The sequence below is a fragment of the Diaporthe batatas genome, assembly GCF_019321695.1.
Source record: "Diaporthe batatas strain CRI 302-4 chromosome Unknown Contig00009, whole genome shotgun sequence".
NCBI classification, from domain to species: Eukaryota; Fungi; Ascomycota; class Sordariomycetes; order Diaporthales; family Diaporthaceae; genus Diaporthe; species Diaporthe batatas.
The window spans coordinates 544235-571084 of NW_025408556.1; the positions used below are offsets into that span (position 1 = coordinate 544235).

Consider the following 26850-nt stretch of genomic DNA (forward strand, 5'->3'; position numbering starts at 1 on the left):
GACCAGCCTTCTGGGTTATATCAGAACGATGGAGCGATACTCGACTTCTTCTCCATGGGTGACATCGTTGACAGACGCAGATTTGCATCTTATACGAGAGGTTCTTTGAGATTGATTATCAGCAGTCTATGACGACTGCAACGAGCTTACGATCACAGATCACAGTTCATTCTCATGTAGGTTGTAAGGTGGCAGAGGAAATGATTGAGAAACGCTCGACGTTAAGATGTGTACTTATTCTCATCAGATCCGACTGTATGGGGTGTGTGATCCCATCCGCGTGGTAATTAATCCTGTTGGCATACATCAAGCAACTTGCATTTCTTTCGTGTGTACCGTGGTCACTTAAAATGAGATACTCCTCCGCAGCCACTGCTTTGGCACTTGTTGCCCAATCCAGTGCCCAAGACTTGGTCGCGGCCCTACAGGCGGACCCTGACTTGAGTACCCTCCTGGGCGCAATTTCTGCCGTTCCAGGTCTAGCAGACCAACTCGACGCGGCGGAAGGCATCACTATCTTCGCTCCTATCAACTCTGCCTTTGAGGCTGTCGACCCGGCCAGCGCAGCTGGACAGGCCATCGGGAACAGCGATATTGAAGGCATCGCATCGGTACTGTCGTACCACGTAGTGCCACAGACGATCCCTAGCACTGCGATCACGGCTACGCCGCAATTTGTACCGACTCTTCTCACTCCCGAAAACGTGATTGGAGGTGCTTCAGCAACGCAGGTCACTCCCGCGCAGAACCTGGGTGCGCAGCTCAACGGCACCAGTGTCATTCTCCGCTCTGGGAATCTTGCTACATCCACTGTAACACAGGCTGTAAGTCATCATTTCACTAAGGAGTCTTACCTCGATTTTCAAGTAGACTGAACTGTAGAACAGGATATCGTTGTAGGAGGGGCAACGATCCATAAGATTGATTCGGTTCTCACCATCCCAACCAACGCTTCCACCACAGCTACTGCTGCGGGGCTTACGGGTATTGTCGGGGCTCTCACCAGCGCTGGTTCGGTTGAGTTCTTCGACACTGAGCCAGATGTCACCATTTTTATCCCATCGAATGAGGCCTTTGAAGCAATTGCCGAGACCGTGGCTGGCCTGAACACAGAGCAGCTCCAGCAAGTACTACTCAAGCATATCGTGACTGGTGCAGTCGTGTATTCTCCCGCCATTCCTACTTGTGAGACTGTTGTGGAGAGTGCTCTGGGTGAGCACCTTACCCTCGTTAACACGGATGGTGCGATCACCGTGAACGACGCAAATGTGATTGCCGCCGACATCCTGTTGTCGAACGGTGTTGGCCATTTGATCGACAGGTAATTGTTTTCACACGTCTTCCATCTCTACAAGTGCTAACAAATTTCTTCAGCGTCCTGATTCCGGATGATCTGAGCTCCGGCGGAGGCAAAGATTGCAATTAAGGGGCTGTCTTTATCTTCGGGACTGCTGTCGACATCGCGTCAAGGCGGTAGCAGGAAGCTGCTGACTTTGCGGAAATGTGACAAAAGTCGACGCGCGCACACGATGACAGCGTCATGCTCCAGCAAAAGTTTATTTCACCCACCCGAGAGTCACTCTTGGATCATTGATGAAAGTTTAGAACTAAGTCAAAATAATGAAAGACCGAGGGGTCTGCGCCTTTCCCATATCATCTGCGAGTGACTATTTGTTCAGTGCATGCAATAGTGTAAGAAAGTCCAGAAGTTCGAATGTTCTACGGGTATTTCAAAGGCCGTGGCGCCAACGTGTGCCATTCTAGTTGAGATTGAAGAGCCTCGCTGGTCCTGTAGGTCAGATGGGGATTATCTCTGTCCCGCATTCGGGTACCAGGCAATGTTACCGGGCTAGGGGTGATCATCCGGGTATTTTGAGGGCCGGTTCGCGGGGTAGACGGCCTGCCCCGACGAGCAGAGCGTGGTCATCAATGACGGACGGGGCTGTGGATATATTCAATATTGTCCAAGCTGTTGTGATTCAGGATAAACCTTTATCAATTTTGACCAGCGCTCAAGAATCACCTGGAAATAGGAATTGAGAATGGCTGTCAGCGACAACAGTCCCACCGGCATCAAGGGTGAGAGTGTGTTTACCGAAGGTGTTGAAAATATACTCACGCGCTACAGTTGTCGTCATTGGGGCCGGTCTCGGTGGGTGTGCTGCAGCACTGGCCATGAAGCATCACGGCCACGACGTGATCGTATATGAGAAGCTCACAACGTTCCGTCGGCTAGGCGACTCCTTAGGCTTAGGCGAGAACGCACTCAAATTGCTCCGTCGGTGGGGCGGCGATGTTTTATATCACTCCCTCACATCAATCGGAAACCAGTCCAAGGATATGCAAATTCGCAGGTGGCATGATGGGAAAATTCTGGCTCAGCAGCCGTTAATGGATATGGCTGGTTACATCGGCCACCGCGGCGACTACCACGAGGCATTCCTGCAAGGTGTGCGCGATGCCGGTATTGAGATCAAGATGGGACACGAAGTAGTAGGATTTGGGGAAGGTGACGACGAAGATCCAAGACCAAGCATCGTGTTCAAGGACGAGGCAGTAATCAGAGCGGATGTTATTGTTGGTGCGGACGGGATCAAGAGCCGCGCACGAGAGCTCGTCCTGGGATTTACCGACGCCCCAAAGAGCAGCGGGTATTCATGCTGGAGGGCATACTTTCCTGGTGGACATCTCAAGGGTGACGCACTCTGTCAAGAGTTTATCGATCACGATTGCGTGAATATATGGTGTGTATTTCTTGCCCCCCAATCGTGTTCTGGACTGTTCTCCTTTCCCCCCACCACATCTAACCTGCTCTTGCTTCTGAAGGATTGGATTGGACACGCACCTCGTCCAAAACACCCTGCGCGGCGGCGAGGAGTTCAACTGGATCATAACACGTAAGCTCTCGCACGAGGCAGACATGGAGATCAAAGAGTCTTGGTTCCAGGAAGGGGATATGGCAGACGTCCGAGAGCACATCAAGGGACTAGATACGAGGATCGCGGCAGCAGTTGAGAAGACGCCCGCGCTCCTGGACTGGAAGATCTGCTACAGAGATCCATTGCCAACCTGGATCTCCAAGAAGCACAACATCGCCCTTCTCGGTGACAGTTGCCATCCACACCTTCCCACCAGTGCTCAAGGTGCGAGTCAGGCGACAGAGAGCGCGGCCGTATTAGCAGTGTGCCTAAAGCTTGCAGGAAGAGGCCGGATACCACTAGCCGTAAGCTCATCCCAGCAGCTCGATGTCCGCGCCACGCGGTCGCCAGCTTGATTACCTCGGTAGCTTCTCACTGACGCCATCTTGAACAGACGAGGGTTTACGAGAAAATCAGGTTCGCCCGGACCAGACAGAGTCAGACCGCGGGAGAAGACCTTCGTGATCGGTGGCACAACGCCCTCAAAGGCTTGGAAGATGGGGTGGAGATTGATCCGGAGTCTATCAAGATGCGCAATAGATGGTTATACGTGTATGATGCTGAAGCCGATACCATCACGAGGTGGGATGAAGTGTCGTCCAGAGTTGATGGGGAGCTGAAGTCGGGAAAGGTCGAGCCTCTTTGCACCTTCACGCCGAAAGGCGCAAGTTTGGGCAGGTAGCTCATTTCTAAACTGAATACCTGTACCTAGGTACCTAGGGCAGCGGTTGGTCAATGTGATCGACGAGTAAACAATCTGTGCTACTAGTTGCTGGGCCTGATTCAGTTTAGATCATTAAGTAATTGAATTAATTCTTGAGGTACCCAGGCACTCAGAGGGTACAATCTGAAGTGAAGCTCTGCGGATCCTCGGTTATCATACTCTTCACCGAACAGCTATGCTCCAGCAGTCGGCCCTGGTTGTGAAATAGCTTAAGAAGCAGCAGTAAGCTCCCACTTCTGAAAGTGCTCATCTCACTTCTGTCTCCCACATGACAACTGGATTATCCGTAAATGCAGCCAAATATGAACATGATGGCAAATCTTCGTGGACTCGCAATTACTTGGCTTATGTTAAGCCCCGGTGCCTTGTGCTTGCCTCAGCCCCCACAAACCGACACGTCTCGTCCACCGAGCTTTTCGAAACCAGACTATACACTCCCCGTGGAGCCCACCAGACTTACCCCGATATTTGTAAAACCTAAGACTACTATACGTGAGCTGACCAGCTTCTGTTCTGTATATTTCGTGCTATGTTAACACTTGGCCCCAGTGCCCTACCCACCCTGGGTCACGTCCAGTGTCGGGCCGACCAGCACCACTACCCCGCCCATTGACAGTACGGATGCAGGGACAGAGACGATGACGACCATCACCAGAACTAGTCGAACCAAACCCTATCCTATCCCGTACCCAATGCCTACCTTTGCGCCTGATCCCACGACCTCGGGAGTCCCCATTCACACCCCCAACTAAGCGCGACTGTGTGGTAATGGGCTTAACCTTGGAACACGCAAAGGAGTGTTCGCTCATACGTCAACAGTGAGGATGGAGAGATAGTATTTTATTATTTGACTCAGAATGGGCAGAGGAACATCCGGACAATCTTTTGGAAATTCGGTTGATAATTGCAGACCATATATGGCGGCGGTGGAGTACTTGTGTGTAAATGTAGTTAATATGACTAGGCTGATATTAGTCAACTGGTCTGAGCTTGTAAAACTACCGTACCAGGGTTTTATAGGCTTCAGCAACAATTACTCCTTAATTTTAACGGTTCTTCTTCTAGCAACAATTCCTCCTCTAACAACAGACAATCCCTAACTTCTAATTAGCTAACCAACTTTCCTTCCTCCTACTTCAAGATAAAGGCTAACTAAAAAGAAATTCCTCTATAAGTCTTCCTTCTATATAAATAAGCTTAATATCAAAAAAAAAAATTTAAACTCTCCTCTCTATATACTTCTTAATTCCCTACCTTTTCTCCTTCTTTATAGATAATAATTTAAAAATCCTATAGTACACCTTCCTCTCCTTCTCTCTTTCCTCACCTCCTTCCATACAACCAGAGGGCCAATCAGAAGCCAGGGATTATCCGTTGCCAGAGGAGGAACCGTTACCAGAAGAAGAACCGTTAATTTTAGGGCTTCAATTAGCCCCCCAGGGCAACCATTGCAAGAACCCATAGACCCCCGGTCCGGTACTTAAGTAGGTACTTAGATAATAAGCCATCGCAACCTTGGAACCCAATGTCGCCTGAGGTCAGAATTATGACGATGATTTCCCATCGAAGGCTGATCAATAAAAAGAGCATTGACTCAAATTTGTGACTGAAACAATTTACCTGATCCCATCAACCTTTTCAAAATCTCAGGATGCAGTCCTGGAGTTCGATTTGGTCAAGTGGCAAAGATTTAAGTACCTCGGCTACCGCATTGTGCGCTGGCTTCTCTGACCTAGTCACTGACGAAGCAAGCAGACCTAGCCTTCCGCCCCAAGCACGATACCATCTAGACTCCTAATTAGGAGCAAGCTACATTACTTGGCACATTCGTGCATCCGCTGTACTTCTTGCCGCCTGTCACGTTGACGCCGCTCCAGGTCCATCCGGAGCAAGCACCGGATCCGCAGACGACCACAACATCGTATCCGCTGCTGGAGACTGCTCCTGATCCAGAGATGGTGTTCAAGGTGAGGCCCGTGATTGGAATGCCCGAAGTCGGCGTACCGCCATCAAGGTCTCCGCCGTTGTAGTTCTGCTCAATGAGGATGCCGTACCTGATGCGAGAAAAGGATTTGGATTAGCAATCTGCTATGCTTGCTTAGATTGCTGGGGGTCTGCTTACTTCGAGATGTTTGACAACGTAATCTTCGAGTAGGTCACTCCTTTGATAGAGCCAGTATCATTCTCGGTGGCCTTGACACGGATCCCTATCTGGGTTTTAGACGGTGTACCCGACGCAACAAGGCGGATTTTGCAGACTTACCATTCACCGAATTCTTGACCTGATTGTTGGAAAAGGTCACTGTGTCAACTACGTTGCTTGTTCTGCCACCAACTGAGCCAATGGACAGACCGTGTCCGCCAGAGCAGAGCGAGTTTTCAAAAGTGATCCCCTGACAGTACTGTCAGTTTCCACTCTCATCAAAGTCTGTACAGGTGATGTGACTACTCACAGTTCCGGAATTGACAGCAACGCAATCATCCTGGTTATAACAATTCGCACCGGTGATGATAACATTTGAAGAGCTCCCAATGTCGAAGCAATCGGTGTTCTTCCCCTTGCTATCACCAGCAGAGTCGTCAATTGTCATGCCAGTGATGGTCAGACCGTCAGCACCACTGATGCTGACCGCCTGGACTGGTGTGTTCTGGATGTGTAGGTTGGTGATGGTCGAGTCGGTAAGGGAATGGGCGTAGAAGAATTTGGGCTTCTTCTTGCCACCAGAACCTCCCTCGCCGTCCCAGTACTTTGATCCGCCGCCATCTAGGATGGCGCCGGATGCGCCTTGGATGTTAATGGATTTGCCTTCGATCTGCAGAAGTGGCCCGGCCCACTCGGCGTAGCCCCAGGTAGTAGTTCCCTCAAAGATCACCTGTCATTGGCGGGTCAGATATCTTCGTCCAAGATGTAGTCGGAAACTGGGTATGGGATTTGCACTAACAGTGGTATCATCCTCAAGGCTGGAGAGGTCTAGAGTAGTGCCAGACGGAACGACAAGTGAGGACAGAACAATAGTGGCGCATGACTTCTGGCTGACGCTGGCGAGGGAAGCACCAGATGAGCCCGAAAAGGTACAGCTGCTGGCCCTCTTGACCTTGTCGGCGCTGGGAGCAGGGGTGATGGCGGGCCCCGGCTCGGCAACGGGTGAGGCCGCCACGCAAGCCGTGTAGGCTCCGAGAACTAAGGAATAATAGCTGAGTGCCTTCATGATCGATCTTGACAGCGGCTAACGACGAATCACGGCAGTGTCTGATGCCAAGCAGATGCTTAAGACATGATGGAGGTCTTGGCACCTTGGCAGCCTTATATACATGTGCGTGCCTCATCGTGAAGCTGAGCCAGCTCAAGGGACGCGTCACGAGTGGCCGAATGCGCAGTCCACGGAGCATAGCATTGAACATCCTCCTTTTGGCCTCGTCTCCACCATAGTAAGGGGAATACTTTAGTCCTCCAATAGCAAGGCTATGATATTGTCCATGGAAATTGTAGTTGAAAGGGCTTGCGCCTAGGGCCCGGCTACCGGATTCACAATTCCCCCAATCGGGAGGGATGCCAGACCAACCACGATCGTCCGTCCAGTTGGGGTAGCTTTCCCCGGATTGTGACCGGCACTGAATCGCGTTCACATGACCTGAGGGTCCATTCCCCATGCGTGACGTAGATGTGATTCGTGGCATTCCATCTCTTGCAGGTCCCTCGTATGACCGGGCAGCCTTGATCGTCTGTTGGATTGCTCAAGGTGATCCTGCTGGAAGTTGTCTTGGCTAAAAAGTTAGCTGGCTCCACTGTATGCAATTTAGGACTGGTTTGAAATATTTTGAGGTTCCACAGTCACACAGCTCGCTTGCAAGTAAGGATCGAACGCCCGTTGCATCGACAAATCGACGCGCCTCTAAAGACTGACCCGCTCGTGGTCGCGATGCCCAAGCCCCCTGTCGGGAGATCCTATGCCTCAGGTGCCGGCGGAAAAACAATTCCATGCATCGGAGCACGATCATTGCATGGCGCGTAAACGTCGATTTCGAACCTCGGACCCGTCGCGACCATTTTTCGCCCCACGGTTGAGTCCTTACAACTGGCCCAAAATAAATCGCCTCGGGGTTCTTGTGCTTTCCGGATTATAATAGTCCCATGAGTGATCAAGTCGATAGAGGCCCTTTAGTAAATCGGAATAGCGTTATTTGAGTACGAGGACTATAACCTCACGAGGTCCACACTCTCCGGTGGCTTCCAAGGTTATCTTGGAATCAGTTAACAAAGGTTTCACGATTGACTATGCGTTGGCTGCTCGTGGAACCTTTCAAGCCTAAGGTCCAGATCCCCAATCACCCGTCTTAGAGTGTTGCCCATGCACAGGTTGAAGAATTTCAGGTCTGGGAAACCATCTGAGCCGTCTGAATGAAATTTCATCATTGAGTCATCCCAGAGGCGGGGCTCGTATGAAGTGATCGTTCCAAACTTATCCCCTGAGCCTCCGCCACGATCTATGTTCTCTTCAGCGACGAATAATTCTGATCCCTGGAGGTGAAGGTGACAAAGTTCCTAGGCTCTCGCAGTATAGAGTTTCTGAAGAATGCTTTGCTTATTAAAATGCAGCCATTCAAGAACACATAACGAAAAATCACTCGGAAAAAGACAACAGGTGCCGCTTCTACGCCACGGTAAAAACCTGTTTAGTTCTACGAAAGAACCTTGGAAGGTAAAGCGGAAGGGGGGGGGGGCTGAAAGAGAAGGTGGGGCAGGGGATTCAAACTCAGTACCTAGGTAGTCCCTACCTGCTAATGCACTGCTTCTGAATGTCCTGTTCACTCTGTTTGCGCACCCAAAATCTCCTGGCAGCTGCGCTCTCTGGATGGGAACATTGGTAACACTTGCTGACTAGCATAGACATGAGATGAAGAAGTTGTCCTGCAACTCAATTTCAAGATGCTATTTGAGCCTCTGCGATGAGGTATACTTAGTATTTTATTAGAGAGTTGTGCCTATACGTAAAACCCGGCTATCCTCTGCCTTTCCAACTGCCACCGTACCTGCCGGCGGAAACATAGATTTCACCAAATCTCCCATCTATGAGCCTATGTGTTGTGCTCGAAGCTTCCATGCTAAAGCTTATCCTACATCATTATTCACATTTTTTTTGGCTATTTTGCAGACTGGGGTTTCATTCATATTCTCGTTGCATAATACGAGTTCGTGATGGAACAGACTTTCGGTTAATAAGATAATTAAGTTCTAGTTCCTGTGGGGATACATAGCCCCGGATTTTATCTTCGTCCAAAGAACCACCGTATACTCTGACCGAATGCTCCGCCCAGGTTTTCACGGAAGCAGCGAGGGCAGGTTCCTCTCACATAGATGTAATCCCTGCGGGGCCTGTCGGGGCAGGAACGATGCCTGCGGTATCCACGGCACTTCTCCCTGGACGCGTATTCCCTATGGCGGCAGTGAGAGTACTCGTAGTACCATTTGATACACATTTTGAAAGTGTATGGTAGTGCAGTCGTGTAAGTGGGACCCTTATTCTCTTGGGTGTCGAATTTGGCTACTGGTTCTGTTACTGGCTGTGTGTTGTATTAGATACGCTTTTCAGGTACTTTCGGTATGCGGTTGTTTCCTTGGGAGAAGCTTCTCTCTGGGAATCTGACACAGAAAATTGTTGTGGTTTATTATATGGGCTTTTTAGACCTCAACTACAAGTACCAACTGCTGAATGACACCATTGCTGGTCAAGTTCACGAGAATCTATTCGTTGCGTCTTTTCACTTGAATTCCATGATTTGGAAAGCGTTACGATCATACAAGTTGGCCTTGAAGCTCACCTTCAGTCTGTTTAGGCGCCTGACGAGCCTGCTGTTTCTAAAAAACAGCACGCAATCTTCGCGGATCGCACCATTGTAGCCTGCTAAAGTCACCCATCACTGTTAGTCATCGAGCTATTCCTCTGTGACAGTTTTTATTCTTTCAAGTAATGCTATGGACTTCACGCACACCACAGATTTTAGTTCAAATGTTCAAATTCGAATTCACCGATTACAGTTTGTGCAGTAGAATTATTCATTCAATTGCTCAATATCGTTGCGATAGGAAGGCAACTTCACTCCCATAAGTGACTGGTTTGTCCGATATCTCGTCACAGGATGTAACTCAAATAGCAATTATAGTTCAAGTTCCGTGGGGGGAGGGGCATTTGGAACCTCGAGTGTGCTGCTGCAGAAGAAACCATAATAGATGTATTTCTGCAGTCAATCCAAATACCTTTTGAGATTTCTTGAAATGATATCTGAAAACCTGCAAGATAAGGAGGAATTTGGATGGAAACCTTGTCCTATCTGCCAGAATCCGGAGCCCACCTCAAAATTGTTTGAAACGGTATTTGGAGAGGCTGGAGGAGCACATCAGAATACATGCGGTAGAAGTAGAAAGATCACTGCGTTATGAGAAGAAATCGGACTTCGACATGACAATGATGCATTGATTAAAAGAATGGAGAGCTGTTGACGCCCGCGATCTCAATGCCTGGTCTTTGATGTGGGTTTGGGATAGATTTCATGAGAGAAATTTACTACCTGCAACCTCCTTGCTGTTGCAAATTTACGTCGGTATCTGGATGATAATGGCATCCCATGTCTCGGTGCTGTGCATCATACATCAGTTCTGATAGTTTGCCATGCCTCGCCTATGGAGGACATGGTACTAAATATCAGCGGACGTTGTCCATGGAAAAACATACGTCGCACCTGCAATACCGGCAATTAATAGCCTGCTGTTCTCCCTAAATCGAGTCGCTTGTTCTCTCTTCAAGAACGCAAACCGTCAACAACCACGTATTCGTGCCAGGAACCTCCGGTTTGCGCGCTTCTAATGAAAATGTCCGTGTCCTCGGCCGGGACATCCTTCCAGATGCTATCTTGCCACACTGGACCTCCCTCCGCCGCCAGCCACTCAGCCGGCCTGACCCTCCCATCGACCCACTCCCCCAACCTCATCGCCTGTGAAACCTCTGCACAGCAAACTCACCATGCCCCAGCAACCCTCTCCGTGATAGCATCAGCCTCACACGCTCCTAGCCAGCACAGCCTCCTGATCCAGCCGACGAAAAGCCGTGCCTCCCCGCCGTCTCCTGGTACGCGGCTCGGCCCTGGAAACCCTCCCAGACGACGAACATGCTCGGCCAGTAGGCACGTGATGAAATCCCACGGGTCCTCCGTAGGGGTTGGCCTCCTGGTCGGGAGGCCTTCGGGCGCGCTCCAGCGCCTGCACGTAGTTGAGGGGCAGGTTGGTCTGCCTGTGGTCCTCGCGGGCGAGTTTCATATGCAACTTTTGGTACTCATTCAGGAAGCGGTCTTGCTCCCTTGAAGGCTTCTCAAGTGCTTTTTGCAACTACGATGAACCACGTTCACCTCGTGTTGGGCATCGTACTGGGGCTAACTTTTGTCTGCCGTCTTGGAAGCCTGGTGGTGACTTGAGTTTCGAAATAGCTGGGATGGATGTCGTGGGTTACAGCTGGCAAAAAGAGTCTTTCCTTGGCTGCGTAGGCAGCATGAAAAGTATGAGAGAATTTGAAAGTTATTGGAAAGGTGACTGGTTCTTTGTCTACTTAAGTAGCTGCTCACACATTCTCGGATACTTGCGACTGCGCGCTGCTCATGGGCCCGGTAGGTGACGGGAGGGGGTGCGGAATTGGCGAGCATACCAACGAAGACAGTCGCCACTGTTGTCAAAACGGCACAACGACCAGGGTCGCTACTAGTAGGATCATATGCGACGGTAGGAAACTTTAACCCGGGGCGAGAGTTTAGACTTCTCATGCTATTTATATTCGGTATAGCGTAAAGCCTTCGGATAGACTGTCTATTGTAGGAGGTAGAACACATGTGCAACACTAAACTACATTCGCTCCCCGTGGCGAGGTGTTGCGCGCCGCGCCGACCTATGATATGATAATCAAACGTGTATGCCATCCAATCTAAATGCCGATGCTACATGCAGATAAAGAACCAACAGCGTAAAAGGTGAGATGTTCAACACAAATATGCAGTTCACAAAGAAAAAGAAACACGCGACTCCTTCCGTCTAGATGTAGAGGAAGTCACCGCGGTACTTCACAGTCTGAGCATAGTTGCTCGCCTTGACACTGCTCACCGAGAGAGCATCAGGGTCTCGCTTGGGGAAGCCCTCGAACGAGGCCGCGTAGGTAGCCACACTATGGGCCACAAGCTTCGTGTTGAGCTCCCAGGCGGTCAGGTTGACGTTGCCCGTGTCGTCGCAGAGCTGGTGGTAGCACTGGTCGAAGGCCTCACCAGCCTTGCCGCCAAACGACTCGCGCTCCTTCTTCGTCTTGATGACCTCGGCACCAGTGGCAATTCCGCCGGCGGGGATGCCGGCGCGGATGAACCCGTCATAATCGCTGCGGCCATCGAACGGGATGAAGGTGTAGTTGAGGTCGTGGGCCTCGTACCAGTCGACGTAGAGGTCACGGAGCTCTTCCGAACCGACAGGATGGGCGTCGTTGGTCGCATTGTAGACCTGGTACGCAAAGTTGGGGCTCGCAAGCATGTCGTAGTCCATAAACAGACGGACCTTGAGGTTTTCGTCGCGGGGCAGCTTGGTGGCGTAGTAGCTGGATCCTACTAGGCCCTCCTCCTCGGCCGACCACCAGGCGAAACGCACGCAGTTGTTCACTTTGAACTTGGAGAGCTGCCTGGCCACTTCCAGAAGGGACAGCGTCCCAGATCCGTCATCGTTGATGCCCGGGCCGGCCTCGACGCTGTCAGAATGGGCGCCAAGAGCTACGCAGTTGTCCGGGTCACCCTCGGCGGTCTGGATAACGATGTTCCTCGTGATGGAGGTATTGACCCAGGACCTGATGTACGCGAGGGTGTCGACCGTCTCGCCGTTGTCCAGTTTCTTCAAGAGGGGCTCGGCATCAACCAGAGGAATGCCGAAAGTAGCAACGTGGTTGTCGTCGGGGTCGCCGAGTGTCCCGGAAAGCTCGCCCTTTTCGTTGTTGTAAATCACCGCGGCAATGGCACCCGCCCTGCCAGCCTCGGCAGATTTGGCGCCGAACGAACAGGTGCCGCGGCTAATGAAAGCGATGTTTCCCTTGACTTCGGAAGGGTAGTCTTTGGCCGAGCATCCCCTGCCACTGACGGCAACGAGATCACCACGAACGGGTTCCCTGTCCTCGGTGGGAGGGGTCAGGCTCATGGGTTGAGCGGCTTCATAAAAGTCATTGCCGATGACAAGACGGAACTCGTCAACCCAGCCAACATAAGCAGGGAAGGGCTGTTCCAAGATCTCATAGTAGTCCCCAAGTTCCGCAATGGAGTTGCGGATGTATTCGAGTGTCCCGAGGTGCCCTGTGAGACTGTCAGTTTGGGTTCTTGGGGCTTCAGGCGGGAATGGGTTTTACCTTGACTGCCGATCACTCGTGTTGGGCGGTTGTACTCGTGTGAGCTGAGGTTTGCTATGTCGTACAAGTCCTGGGCGCCTTTGGTCAGCCTGTCGATGGAGATGCTGTCCTGCAAGGCCTGGCTATCAACCAGTGGCTTCTCGGCCTGAGTCAGAGGTGCCTGAGGTGCTTGCTGATCATGGCCAAGCAAGGGCTGCTGCAGCTGGGCCGAGGATGCAGAAACGGCATGCAGGGTGGAGGTGGCAAGCGAGGCCAGACCAAAGAGGCGTGACGCAGCCATCGTTGTGCAAGATAGCTCGAGTCTCTTGAGAGGTTGTTGGTTTGTGTATGTCAAGAGGAATAAAGCCTCGAGCAGTTACGTGCTTAAAGTAGGTAGATATGGTTTCAAAGCTGATAAGGCGTGGTCGTGAGGTGACATTGCGGCAGTGGACCCCGGCAGGCAAGGGGTGAGAGGCTGGGGCCGTGCAAGGGTCATGCAGGGGTGTGGGGTGTCCCCAGACTGACCTAGGGGTGCACGCGGCTCAGATGACCACTGACTGCTGATACATCGAGTCGGCATGCCGTGTGTGTGTGTGCTCGAAATCAGCAAGTACACAAGTACACAAGTACACAGTACTGACTGGCAGACTGGGGTGTCGGGACAGAAGCCGCTGTAAACCATGCTCTAACAAGGTTTCTTTGGTCTTGTTCAATTCAACCACCATGAGCATTCAATCCATAAGCCCACAAACAAACTACGACTGCAATTGCCAGCACCATGTCTGTGGTCCAAGGTCTGTGGGTTGCAGCATGAGCAAGCAGCTGGCAGCCTGCAGCCCCCAGGCCAGGGGCAGGCAGTATGCGCTAACCGTTTTGTGCTGGCAGTACGGAGTAGGAGCATTTCACATTTCCCCAACTGCATCAACGAGCCTGCTTGCCTGCATCACTCAGCATGTCGACTTGCTTTTCCCTGCGTTTGATCCAGATTTGATCACCACTTTGTCAATTTCGTCCAGCCTGTCCTTAGCATCGTGGGCGTTTCTCTTTGCATGAGATCTTCACCGCAGTTCGTCAGTTGACACCCAAGCACTTTGGACCACGTGCATCCCAAGCCTGCTGCTTTACTCCGTACAACCAGCCGACGTCGCTGCGAGGCCGAGGCCACCTTTCCACCCTTGTTTCATCGCAGACAGCAAGCTCCAAAACCGGTATGTCCTCACGTGCCATGCCACCTACATTGTTGGAACGTGAATGCTGAGCCTGCCCTTAGATCTTCAGCTTGCATCGACAAGGGAGGGGGACACCGGGTAGTCGAAAGTCGTAAATCCACGGCGCAGCTGCGATTGACTGCAGCATGGCATCTCAGACGGCCGATGCCACCGACCAACCCCCACGAACCATCTCTTTGCTCCGTCACGGCCATGCCTGGAACAACATGATCTCGGGCTTCCCATGCAGGGACCCCATCCTGACCGAGCGAGGCCGCGCACAGGCCTCGGCCGTCCAGCTCTCCCAGCCCCCCGACCTGATCGTCGTGTCTCCCCTGACCCGCACCCTCGAGACCGCCATCCTCGCCTTCGGGCCCCTGATCCGCGGCGCCGGCGGCCCCACCGCCTCCGTCCCCGTCCAGGTCTGGCCCTCCCTGCGCGAGTGCGGCGACAGGCCCTTCAACCACTGTCGCACCCGCTCCCAGCTCGAGAGGGCATACCCCTTCCTGGACTTCTCCGAGTGCAGCCGCTCCGGCGTCTACGACAACAGCAGCGAGCGGAGGGGCCACCGCCGCGCCCGCCGCGTCCGCAGGCGCCTCATGGAGCTCTCCCAGACGTACAACCACATCGTCGTCGTGAGCCACCAGGGCTTCATCCACAGGCTGAATGGGGGCTCTGCTAGGTACCGCAACTGCGAGTGCTGGACGTACCGGGTTGGCGTCGACTTCAGCATCACGGACGATGGAGACCTCGCTGCTCCCTCGGGATCCAACGGCCCGACCCAGGTGGCCGCCGGTGAGGAGAGCGAGGTCAACGAGGCCGACTGAGTAGTGTTTCTCAGCCATGAGGTCCAGATGGTGACGGTTGTGCAGCCACGGGAACGGCAAGTGACCTCACTCATATTGCCGCAGCATATCTGCAAGTAGCTCTGAAGCAAGCGTTTAGGTCCTTTCTGGGAATATTCTTTGAGATATGGCCGTATTCCATAGCTCCTAGCGGCAGAAATAGAGTGGCCGAGGCCGTCAGCCATGCCTTGAGATGGAACCACGGGCCCCGGTATTTGTGGCTGTGTCGCAGATGGCGACTTCACCAGCTCCCTTTTCACGTGGCTATGTGGAGGCACCAATCAGGTATATGCTTTGCCTTGACTGTTCACGCATCTACGCACTTCATCTTTAAATCCATATTTTGCCATCCCTAGAATTACCCCAGACTTTCTTGTGGTGTCTGGAGGTCTCAATCTATACCCGAGTAAGCGTGACGTGACAGGCTATTACACATGTCACTTTGCGTTATATTCCACGTGTGACCCAGGCAGGTGGCCATTGGCGGCCGCAATCTCTTCTCATATCAGAAGCCCACGCTCCGAGTGTACGGAATAGATGGACGGCGGGCTTTTCTGGCGGGGTGGCATGGTAATTCCAGAACGTAACGATTTTGATCGGAACCGATATGGGAAGGGTGTTCATTTCTCTATCAGAGCATCCAAACTAGGCTTCCATAATTTTCGAATACCTCCTCGCACGGGTCGTGTGACTCAATCATGCGAGTGTAACCTGAAGCATTGTATAACTGTACAAAAAAGAGCGCTGCATTTTTCCAACACGTGGAACGCACCTCGGCCTCTTCATATATTTATAGTATCACGATCAATAGCAAGGATTTGTCCTGCACTAAAGCGCAAAGGGTATCCCCTCTAATCATGGGATACATGAGAGGCTGGGCTCGACGTTCTCCCTCCCCTGGACTACAATGTCTTCCACGTACTGCTCACCGTCTCGGCGCCAGGCTCCCTGGTCCCCAGGACTGCCTCCTTGCCGATGCCGCGATAAATGTCAGTCACGCCCTGGCTCTGGAATTCTTTAGGTATTACATATCTCACCCAGACTTTTAGCAGTAATGCCCCTATTATTGATAGTGGCTGGCACATTCTTCAAAGTTACTTGACCAACAGAGGAATAGTGTGTGTACCGTCGTCTGTGTGCGTCCGCTGGGCGTTCTCCTAGCCAGGTGACAGTGAAGAGTAGTTTGAATTCGTAAGGGTTATGATTGAAGCATAACCCAGCCACAGACTGGGCTCTCAAGATCCTGAGAGATGCCCTTTGTACTGGTATCACATAGGGATATCTTCTTAGAGTTGAAATATACTTCATGCAGTTGGTGCAGGACCAATAATAGAACGTGTCAAACTCGAGATCTTGAGTACTGATATTATGTAGGCATTTTCGAACCGGCAACGAGTCGCGTACTGGACGAGATGGACTGTGATGAAATTGGTGCTAGACCGGACGTTCGACCTCAGCCATACTTCTGAGCTTTGTTCTCAAAGTCATTGGCCACAAATTCCAACAAAAAATTGTGAAGACAACACTTCATACACTGGTTGCTTGAATCGCCCTTTGATGCGGCAGACAATAAGCCTTCGCCGAGTACGTGCGCTATTGTGATGAGCGCGTGCGCCTGCAGGAGGTGCGAGCGGCCATGCCAAGACAACAACATGCATCGGGATGCGCCGTCGGAAGCGATCACCACGAATGCGTGCAGCCTAGTGGTCTCCAACGGCGCCTTTTACGTCATGATGTAACCTCCTTCAAAGGGGAATCGCTTTCCGGAAAGTCTAGGTATGCGCCCGTTGGCTAGGCTGCGCGCATCCCAATCTTGCATCCTGCACACCTGGGCGGCGAAAAGCTTCCTTCACCTTGGCCACCATTAGCTATCGAGCCATCCGAACTCGATCTCGCGTGGGCCCACGTTCCTCAGGCCCCGACAGCACGAGCCAGTGCAAAAGCCAGAAAACACCCACCATGAAGCTCCCGAGACACGTACTGATCGCGTTGGCCGCGGCGTAAGCTCTGCCCTCAGACAGGCCAGGCAAGCCAGGGAGTGGCCAGAACTGACACTGAAGCAGCATCCCGGCTCGGGGCCAGACGCCATCGTCAACCTCAGCCCGAGAGCCGACAACCACCGCCTCCGAGTCTGGACTCACGGCCACACTCACGTCGTCAGCCTCCACATCGTCGTCAACATCGCTGGAGGGCTGCCCCACCGTGACTCTGACCAGCAACGTCTGCCATTCGTGCGCGACGCCGGACTGCGTCGAGCTGGTGCCCCTGACCAACTCGTGTGACTGCCCTTCGGCCATCCCCACCGTGTTCGTCGACTACCCCTGCGAGTCCGGCTGCGGTGGGATCGGATGCGCCGCCAACTACGTTTTCTTCACCGCCAACTGCACCACCGAGACCTCCAGCGCGTCGTCCGGCTCGTCTGGCACGGCACCAGCCAACTCGACCGCGTCGGCGACTGGTATTGGGGGTCTGAACTCCACTGCAAGTGGGATCACCGCGTCTGGTATATCGACGAGGAGTGGTGGGTCTGCGACCGGGACAGGGACGGCGGCGGAAAGCTCGTCAAGTATTGCGGCGGCTGGGAGGGTGAGGCCGTTCTGGATGGGTCTTTTGTAAGGCATGGGCGTATACCGCGAGGCGTGAGACCCGTACACAACCCCGATTGTGCGCTTTAATTCTTAATGGACAAGTCAGTTTTGGACGCCATGCGTGGGCTTGAGGCTCAGATGCACCCGAGCAATAAGCCGGAGATACTCGGGCTGTCTTGAGAAACACACACGACTAGAGTGAACCCTTGCGAAGTCGAAGTTGCAAAATTACATGTATTATTAGCGAGATATCTTCAATTCTGCCCGTGTTCTATCTAACGCCATCGACTGCCCCCTTGAAGTCCTCATCCAAAGAGCTAGAACTCATCCCGTGACAAGGTTTGACCGAAAACTTGGATAAGCTTTGTCTCAAAATCTTCGGTCAGGCCGATCTCCACATGACGAATCTGTCTAGCCTCACCAGGACACAGCCATTGTTTGAAACGCCTCGCTTCCTATGCCAGTCCCGGACCACGACGATGTAATCAAGCTCTGGCCTAGTACCGTAAGTCACAACAACAAGCGTTTCCAAGTGTCTCCACGACAGGTCGTCAAACAAGGAGTGATTTCTCGGCCTTCGCCTGTGGAAAATCTTGGCTAAGCACGCCTCGGTGACGAGCCTTCGTTTCTTCAGTTTGCAACATACTGCGACTTCCGGGAGCCCTCCATACTCCTGCCCGGTGAAACTGTGAGCGAAGCTTATTGGGAGAGCATCAGGCCCTCGGTGGCAAGACGCAGGGCGGGCTTCATCCTTAAGATCGATATCGCGGAGACAATTCATATTGCGTGTGAACTTGTGGGATTTCCCGAGTGTTGTACAAAATATAGGAGCACCATGCCGAATAGTTACCACTACGTAGCCAGCATGTAACACGGTGGCAGGAGAGCGGTTGAGCTGACTACAATTACTAGCCTCGTCTCTAGCTATGTATGACGAGTTTGAGGCCATCTGACCAGTCTTCGTACACCGGGTCTTTGACAGCTTAACATTCTATGAAGGGGCCGTGTCCTTTTGGGATATGTACAGGTAGAGAACGAAGCCACTTACCACCGGACCAATTGCTACGATAAGCACTCGGATAAGCCTGTTCAATTAAACACAATGACAGTAATACTAACTCACACGAAAGTGAGGATATCTGAAAGAAGGGAGATTGTGAAGAATGTGTAGAACATGTAGCAAAAGTGCATCTATCTAGTTCCATGTGTTGTAGAACTTAAATTTTTTATCAGTCTCACGCGGAGTTACAAAATTCATGAGGACCATAGGGTAGTACTGCAGTTTTATTTACGTCTGAGGACCTATCAGATCAATCAATAAGAGCCCGGGAAATAATTAACCGGATTGAAAAGATGCTGGTTCAGGACCTTGTTCTTCCAGCTTGGCGAGATCCCGTCAAGCAAAATACACGAGTCATAGATTTCTATAGCGGCCTCGTCCTCAACAAGGTCTGTTGGCCCAATGGCAAGGCGTCTGACTACGACTCGGGAGCAATCCACGAGACATTCGAAATCAGGAGATTGCAGGTTCGACCCCTGCACAGATCATTTTTTTCTTTCTCTCCCTCTTTCTCGATATCTTTTTAACCGTACTCTTCCTGCTTGAGCAGAACTTTTCTTGAAATACAAAGTACTTAATTAAGTAAGTATGCTTCGCTCAATAATCCTGACTTCTGTCATTAATGATAGTAGATCTTAGAGTTGGGTCACGGTCTAGTTTCCCGTCATGCCTGTCCAATTTTCTGGTTTGTTCATGTGCCCATCCTTTACATCAATCATTAAGGTAACAGCACCGCGGAATTTGATCATTGATTAAAGCTATAGACTATGTGACCCGTCCACCATCTTTGGAAGAACCTCATCTACGCGCTTCCATTCTCTCGCCTTGTCTGCTGTACAGTGTGTAACAGAAGCTATTCCCTCGGCCGCATCGTCGGACGATATTCCAAGGTTAGCGCGCAATAAGATCACACACCCTGAGGCAGTCTCTCCAAATGCGACACAGATGTCTGCGCTCGGTTGAGCCTCTGACATCCGTTTGGCCACCATCGAAGTTGTAGCACAGAACCCTTCTTCAATCAGAAAATTGTTCTTCCGTTTCAATACTCTATCGGTCAGCGTGCAATTCCTGGGGCTTCTCCTGCACTGCCATTTCTGAAGGACTCTGCGAGGCATCCATCTCATAGACCTGTGGGGGCCGCTGTACAGCCTCTGCGTGCAGCTCGGGCTTAAAACCTGTCATATATGTACTCTCGTCCGCATCATCCCCCCGGTTGCTAACTCGCGCAGCCAGCTTCTGACGCCTCAAGAATAGAATCATCCCTAGAATTATCAAGGCTGTGCCGACTACGGAACCGACGACAGCGCCGGCTATCCACGCTTTATTGCCTGAGTCTAAAACGCAATGTATTAGCATGATACAATAAACCGCTGTACAATTCTAGGCATACCGGGGGAGGCTGTGTCATCCACCAAAGAATTTACTGAAGCAGCTGCCGAGTCACTCGCGCTTGAGACAAGTAACGTCGAGATAGGGGTGGCCCTCAATTCATTTATGCTCGCCTCCAACGAACTCATTTCGGCCGTGTAAGTAGCAGGAACGGCGGCGGAAAACCACGGCGGCCGGGAGACGTCCTCAAGGGCCGCATATATTAGGCTAGTCGGGTCGCCGGTGACAGAGGCCGCGGAGGCCGCGGATACTGCGGATGCGGCAAGGTCGCTGAATACCTCGAGCGGAATGTATGAAGACACTAGAGACTGAACTGAGACGTGGAAGAAATATGCCGGTTTTGTTGAGGTGATGGTGCTAGGAACATAAATGACCGTGCTTTCTGCGATCGTTGTACCTTCCATTGCCAAGTTGGATGCTGTTATTCGTTCCAAGGTTTCGTAGTAAGTGAGCCACGATGTAGGTATTGGCGGCGAAATTTCATGGGAACTGAGTAATGATATACTTGAAGTAGCTGTTGCTGAGGTTGGCTCCGCTTGAATACCAGTAGCGGTAGCTGAGGAGGCGCTGCAAAAGTTGAGGTATTGAGCGAACGATTCGCTCACGTATGCTGCAGATTCACCCCCGTTTTGGTCTATGCATTTATTGCAGTCCTCCAAATACTGGAGAAATGCACTGCCAGGGTCGCATAAACTGGGAACCTTCCCTCGTGCCTGTGCTTCGAGATTGGCATTATCTTGTCTAATCAGCGGACCTGCGTTAGGTCGAACTTATGAATTCCGCGGAAGACTTACTGCAGGCATCGAAGCAAACCGCTGGGATGGTAGGTGTGTCGCGACCCTGCATATTGTTTAAGAGCCTCTCCATGGCTCGCTTTGATGACCGAGTCTCGACAAAACTACCACATTAAACAACACTTGGTTGACGGACAAGGTTCAGCCGAGGGGAATTGAAATAACTAGGGGAAAGCATCCGCTTTTTGAACAGGCCACTGATGCCCGCGTGGTTTGAGAGGTTTTTGACCGATGTCTCATTGCATTTAATCGAGCTGAGAACATGTAGGGTTCCACTGCAGGCGAACGTCGCTAATTTTGGCCTGTTGGGGGTGGCTTTGCTCCAAACTAGCTGTAAAATTGGGTACCTAGGTAGCCTGACGTGACACAGCATGTAGACGAATTGAGTCTACCTCCTGGGGCCGATTTCCCTTTTCATCTGCACCTTCTCGGAGTTGTCTCTGCATTATCTCCGACTTTGTAATGAGCCACAGCACAGCCTAAGGTGCTCAACCACTATAGGCTGTAAACGCTTGATTTATATTTAGCTTGCAGCCGACCTAGGCCCCATAAAGCCTGCTTGAATAAAAGGACCCCGGGCCTGAAAAGATTGTCAGATGTTAATCTGAGTGCAACGCCAGAAGTATGTCGGGCATGCAGAGAGAACACTGTTCATACCTGCCTGACCTCTGGGCTTAGAAGCGCTGCTCTGCAAGCCGAGTCAGGTCGTCCTACAGATGTGGAACAGTCCGATTTTCACCAGCTATACAATTCTGATCAATGGTATGATGAGAAGGACAAAAGTCCTACATATTAGCCCTTCCCGCGAGTTGTAGCGAGGTTGTTCCTGGTACGTCTACTCCGTCGTCTACAGCCAGTGTGGTTTCGCTTCTATTCCGTATATGTCCGAGGTCATACATGGCGCCTTCATACGGTGATCTACAGCCAGTATGACAGCTTTACAACGGCCTGGGCGGATAGTGATGCCCCATGCAAGAATCAAAACATTGGTTAGACTTCAATCAGTATATTTTGGCGACCCTGGTATGATAATCCCCACTAAGGATAGTCGTGCTCACTCAGAACGGCGGCTGGAGCGCTTCGATTCGAAACACCGAATGCCGGATACTTTGCTTACCATGATCCATTAAGTCCTGCATGCGATAGTGTCAGCCCCACACACCGCCGCGCCGTATTACTGCCTTGATTTGTATGTCGAGAATCATGAAGCTACACACCAGATTTACGAAGATTTGACTGCAGGATTTTGTTCTCCCCTGGCAGAGTTCAACAACGGACGAGTTCAGTTGCCCTTTGCCCAGGGTACAAGAATGACCATTGAAACAATCACGAAAACGGGGCCGAAAAACGCTACGCAGCATATTTGGAGTCGCTGTTCATCATTCTGGAGGAGATTGAAGATCCCGCATGCCTTATCTGCGCTGGATCGGAATCCGGTATATTGTTTGTGGCTGACATAGCGGGTCTGTTGAGTCCGTCATGACTTGTAAAGCATCACCCATTTGATGTTTCTTCAGTTTAAAGAGAAGTAAAAGAAGATTCCAATGCAAAGAATCCTGCATATCGGCTTTTGCGACGCCAACGAGGACTTGTGTGCTGTCCAGGCTGTCACCTTAATCCTTGGTGTGAGAGCCTCTCAGAAATTGAACACGGACCATAAAGTCGCGTCTTGTGCAAGCTTTGAATGCTAGCTACCTGTCAGGTCTTTTGCGATGCGCACCCATCTAAACGAAACTTGACCGGGGGACGGCCCCGGGGACTTGCGATAATGTCATTCTCACTAGGCGTCTTGTTTAGCCAGATTTCCAAGTTTCCAAGAGATGAATGATAGACACCCTAGGGTACCATCACCTTGGGCACTTGATGAGGTATATCTTGGCAAAATCAATTTCTATGAATCACATATCTTCTCACTTTTAGTGGCCCAGTCTGCTTTTATCAGTTCTCATTCAAGGCCTTTTCAACAATCGTGTCCTGTCCTGGCAGCCGGGTTGGAAATGTTCAATGATATGATTTTATTTCAGTGGCAAAAAATTCGCTTTGACAACAAGATTTGTACTGGTAGTCTCCCAACACGCCGTCAGGGAACCAATGTACTTAGAAGTGAAATCGTAATCGGGGCGGGCTGAAGCACTTTTCAGCCTGTTTCACCACCCCCTTCATCCCCCCTAACCCATGCGATCGCATACCACGCCGTTGAAATCAGCCGCACGAGTTGGTGTCGTTTGACGAATATGTTGTCATGACGAATGAAGCGGTCTCGTCGCAGTATTGTGTGCAGCCATTCAGACCGTATTCATCGTTGTCAAGCTTCAGAATCCGGCTGATTCCAGTGCTGCTTGCTTGTGAGGTGCAGTAGGCTACGATATCAGCCTGACTGGTAGCAGCCGCGCACCCACCCTCGGACCCATCGGTTGCACTGTCATCTTGTCGCTTCTTACTGCCGCCGCCGGCTGCCAGGCTTGAAGGGTACTCGATGTCAAAGGCCGGCTTGCCATTATCGGCGTAGTCTTCATAGCCAAGAATTAGCGTCAAGAACAGAACGTGAAGAGAGCGAGACTTACACTTTTGGAAAACGGTGCAGAACTCATCGGGTGCACCACGGTTAGAGCCGACGTTCACAGATCCGACACAGTTCTCGGAAATTGCAAAGTCCATGAACGTGTGGACGCGCTCGGTGATACTGTACGCGTTCTTCTGCCCGATCATGAGGGAGTGGCCAAGTGTTGTTGTCTTCGAATGGGCGTATTCGGCGAGAGTTGCGAGGAAGCTGACCATGTCATCTTGTGTGATCTGCTTGCCGATGGACTCGTCCGCCGACAGCTCCTAGATTACCGGTTAGCTCAATCATACCGAGGACGCTCAGATAGACAAACAAATGTATCAATGTTATCGGGATCCAGGCCATCGCAACCGATTTGATGCGCGAGGTCGATGCGAGACTTGTGGAGATCGAGGACAGTCGTATCTGTGACATCGACGTATTTTTCCTGGTCGTAGTTCTCCACGGTCTGGCTTGTCTTCATGAGCCCATCGTTTTCCCAGCTTGTCCAGTCGCAGTCCGTCGTCTTCACAAGATCTTGTTAGTACAGTTTCAATGTCACGGGTACTACAGTCCACTTACCTGCACTGCTCCCAAGTTGAAATAGCACAGGACTGTTGCTCCGGCTTCCTACTGTCCGTCAGATCAAATTTGTAGCAACACCAATTTGAGACCAGATAACTCTTACATGAAGTGCCGGAATCAGGGTAGGATCCTTGGATGCGTGAAAGAGATCGACGTCGATGACCTTGGCATCAGGCGGCTGCAGGCCGACTCGAGGATCGACCGGATTCTGGATCTCTATCTGCCATTTAACCCCGGGTTTAAATCCGTCCGGGACCTTGCTTCCTGATGTGGAGTTTTGGCTTGCAGGGGGCACCACCGATGCGCCCTCATCATTGGCGATCGGAGAAGTCGATGGAGCCGCACCGGCGGCAGAAGGAGAGCTTGAAGCTTGCGGCACGGCGTGAGGGAGGCATTTCGCACTGCAAAGCCCGAGAAGGGGGAGAAACAACACAGTTGCTGCGAATGAAGGCATCCTGATGCTTGGTGTCTAAGGAGTGACTGAAAAAAAAAGAGAAAAAAGGAGCGTGTTGGCATGGAGCGACACCTGGCGAACAGAATAACTCTTGCCGCCTTTCGGTAGAGGCCTTTGACGATATATATGGTCCCCCTTCCGGCTTTAGTCCATCCAGCTCGAGTGTAAGCCACAGAAGTCCCAGGCGGAGAATATGCAGGGGTGCCGTGACGAAAAGGCTAGTCCGTTTCAATTAACGATCTACCCGTGCGTGCCCCTTAGACGCGCTTTTTGCCGCCGTCCAATGGGAGAACCTTCCCCAGCTCTACTGACAAAACGAAACAGCCATCACTTTTTAGTCTCCAATAGTGGCCCGAGCCGCCGGAACTAATCTTGAGATGACAATCTTGGCAGGACTGTCACGTCAAGAAAACGCCGCACAGGCTGAAAGTCATGTTTTTTCGGGCTCGTCATCGTTGGGCCAGAAGCCAAGAGGCGCCGTGCGACCTGAAAAGGCTGCAGAGACCAACCAGGACGAGGAGTATAAAGCCAAGTGTCAAAGCAATCCGATCGGACAGAAGTTTTTTTTTTCCCTTCCTTTGAGGCCCGGCGGGTGCTTCAGCTGCTGTGCCACCCTGCGGCGCGGAATGTGGCCCAGACCTCCCTAATTTTCCATCGCACGATCCTTTGCTGCAGCCAACAGACTGTGCGCTGACGTTTCTAAAGTTATTTTTCAGTAAGCGCAAAAAAAACCAGACAATCATCACCCCTGATTCGGAATTCATTTGCGGTACTTTCAGAGCTGCCCAAGACAACTAGTCTCATACTACCGGCAGGGCAAAGTTACTCCGGGTATGGTGATGCGGGCTATTAGATTTGCAAATGGCTGGCGTACACAAGATTTCCTCTTGGGGATGAATTTCGTCACGCGGCTTGGGTGGTGGCGTTTGTGGCGTGTGCGAATGTCTGAGTTGGTCTCGGGTAGTGGTGCACATGTGAGCGTTGGGAAACGGCACGTCCCAAGAAGGTGACACGTACAGCTGTCGATACCTCTGCATTAAACGGCTTTTCTTGATTATTGATTGAAAGACTTGAAAGTGAATATGAAACCTTCACATTCAAACATGCATTTGGCATTACCACAAAATCACACCGTTGCTTGTCGCGGACCTCTGGAAGAAGTAGACTGAATATTATTACCTAGGTACCCTAAATGAATGTGGCTACTTTCAATGTGATAGCTCCAACTGTGAACCCCCGAGGACCATGAATGCAAAAGTCAAGAGTGAGTGACAGGAAGGCAACTGCAATCTCTCCAAAGCCGATGACCACACCCTCCAAAGTGGTCCCAATTCCGGCATGAGCATTACCAGGCATGTCAAAGAAATCCGACCTCGAACCTTTAATAAAGCCCAACAATGATATCTCCGCGAACACGGGCGGTAAGGTGGACTTCTGCTTCCTAGATTGTTCATCAGTGTCCTATGCCCAGCACTTGGGGGACCAGCCAACATACCAAGTCCAATTTAATGCCAACTTGAAGTGCGGCATCCTTCAAATCGCCCTTGGCATCAACAGCTCCACGAAGTAGATTGCCTGGATGACACATCAGCAAACATGAAACCTCAGCGGATGTGTGTAGCCGCTGCTAGGCGTGTTGTCAAATTCCCGGAACGGGATTTCTTACCCACTGCCCCGTTTGGGTTACCGCTGAGGCCCGGCATGGGGAGGTGATGATGGCTAGTGAGCTTGTTGTCCCTCTCCCTGTCATCGTTCTGTCCACCAAAGCGCGGCACGTTGTTAAGGGCGCCGGCACCCGAAGAGGCGCTCGATGAAGGGGCCGTGGGGGCAGAAGGCGTGGGCTTGGTTCTGCAGTCAATGTAGGTTAGACAGGCGATGTCTTGAACCGGAAAAAGTGCACCCATGGCGTAACTCACGGGGAAGACATTGTTTCTCGAAAGGTTCTGCCTTGGATGCTTCGGAAGGAAATTGTTTCAGCTGTGGTTGTTTCCGGAGGGAATCGAGCGGATCTTGGGATGGATATGATGCGATGGAGATGCACGGCTCAAGGGATGCTGCTGCTTCAACTGAGTGAAGGAAGGGATATATTCGATTGCTTGGGGAGGCATATCATCTTTATATCCATTCTCCTTCATCGCGTTTGGTCGCGTTTTCCTCGTCCGCGTGAGGGATATCTCCCCCAGGATGAGGTCTAGAGCCCGCCACCTGCATCCCTGCATCCCTTCCCGGGTCACTGCCGTGCAGGCACCTCATCGGGCAGCCGCGAGGAATGAATCCCCAGCTCGGCCGACGGGATGGGCCGCCCAAGTTGCATTTCCTCTTTCGAGTCAGCCACATATAGCACATCGAAT

The 26850-nt window shown here is 51.6% G+C and overlaps 9 protein-coding genes across 9 annotated transcripts; 4 read left to right on the forward strand and 5 right to left on the reverse strand.

Annotated features, from left to right (window-relative positions):
- Positions 1-350: 350 nt before the first annotated feature.
- KVR01_007772 (uncharacterized protein) lies at positions 351-1426 on the forward strand (the record flags this gene model as incomplete). The annotated part of the gene is made up of 3 exons (XM_044794532.1): positions 351-824; positions 888-1321; positions 1375-1426. The coding sequence occupies 3 exons, from the start codon at positions 351-353 to the stop codon at positions 1424-1426; spliced, it is 960 nt and encodes a 319-aa protein (XP_044642750.1).
- A 616-nt stretch (positions 1427-2042) lies between these two features.
- KVR01_007756 (uncharacterized protein) lies at positions 2043-3600 on the forward strand (the record flags this gene model as incomplete). Its single annotated transcript, XM_044785132.1, has 4 exons — positions 2043-2079; positions 2129-2744; positions 2827-3223; positions 3313-3600. 4 exons carry the CDS (start codon positions 2043-2045, stop codon positions 3598-3600), a joined length of 1338 nt encoding a protein of 445 aa, XP_044642734.1.
- A 1840-nt stretch (positions 3601-5440) lies between these two features.
- On the reverse strand, positions 5441-6851 carry KVR01_007805 (uncharacterized protein; the record flags this gene model as incomplete). Its single annotated transcript, XM_044783264.1, has 5 exons — positions 5441-5696; positions 5765-5849; positions 5906-6035; positions 6096-6515; positions 6585-6851. The coding sequence occupies 5 exons, from the start codon at positions 6849-6851 to the stop codon at positions 5441-5443; spliced, it is 1158 nt and encodes a 385-aa protein (XP_044642783.1).
- A 4586-nt stretch (positions 6852-11437) lies between these two features.
- On the reverse strand, positions 11438-13408 carry KVR01_008145 (aminopeptidase Y). The gene is made up of 2 exons (XM_044784859.1): positions 13056-13408; positions 11438-13002 (listed from the first exon to the last, which is right to left on the reverse strand). Exons 1-2 carry the CDS (start codon positions 13333-13335, stop codon positions 11717-11719), a joined length of 1566 nt encoding a protein of 521 aa, XP_044643123.1. The 5' UTR covers positions 13336-13408; the 3' UTR covers positions 11438-11716.
- A 579-nt stretch (positions 13409-13987) lies between these two features.
- Positions 13988-15442, forward strand: KVR01_008087 (uncharacterized protein). Its single transcript, XM_044791059.1, has 2 exons — positions 13988-14242; positions 14305-15442. Exon 2 carries the CDS (start codon positions 14389-14391, stop codon positions 15067-15069), a length of 681 nt encoding a protein of 226 aa, XP_044643065.1. The 5' UTR covers positions 13988-14242; positions 14305-14388; the 3' UTR covers positions 15070-15442.
- A 1477-nt stretch (positions 15443-16919) lies between these two features.
- Positions 16920-17968, forward strand: KVR01_007686 (uncharacterized protein). Its single transcript, XM_044793275.1, has 2 exons — positions 16920-17087; positions 17151-17968. The coding sequence occupies exons 1-2, from the start codon at positions 17047-17049 to the stop codon at positions 17701-17703; spliced, it is 594 nt and encodes a 197-aa protein (XP_044642664.1). The 5' UTR covers positions 16920-17046; the 3' UTR covers positions 17704-17968.
- Positions 17969-19236: 1268 nt separating this feature from the next.
- Positions 19237-21113, reverse strand: KVR01_007817 (uncharacterized protein). The gene is made up of 3 exons (XM_044790953.1): positions 20919-21113; positions 20126-20860; positions 19237-20069 (listed from the first exon to the last, which is right to left on the reverse strand). The coding sequence occupies exons 1-3, from the start codon at positions 20989-20991 to the stop codon at positions 19783-19785; spliced, it is 1095 nt and encodes a 364-aa protein (XP_044642795.1). The 5' UTR covers positions 20992-21113; the 3' UTR covers positions 19237-19782.
- A 1605-nt stretch (positions 21114-22718) lies between these two features.
- Positions 22719-24634, reverse strand: KVR01_008339 (uncharacterized protein). The gene is made up of 5 exons (XM_044788353.1): positions 24149-24634; positions 24043-24090; positions 23795-23986; positions 23483-23744; positions 22719-23428 (listed from the first exon to the last, which is right to left on the reverse strand). Exons 1-5 carry the CDS (start codon positions 24497-24499, stop codon positions 23121-23123), a joined length of 1161 nt encoding a protein of 386 aa, XP_044643317.1. The 5' UTR covers positions 24500-24634; the 3' UTR covers positions 22719-23120.
- Positions 24635-25651: 1017 nt separating this feature from the next.
- Positions 25652-26827, reverse strand: KVR01_008259 (uncharacterized protein). The gene is made up of 4 exons (XM_044784408.1): positions 26416-26827; positions 26166-26347; positions 25995-26074; positions 25652-25940 (listed from the first exon to the last, which is right to left on the reverse strand). The coding sequence occupies exons 1-4, from the start codon at positions 26424-26426 to the stop codon at positions 25881-25883; spliced, it is 333 nt and encodes a 110-aa protein (XP_044643237.1). The 5' UTR covers positions 26427-26827; the 3' UTR covers positions 25652-25880.
- Between the last annotated feature and the right edge of the window lie 23 nt (positions 26828-26850).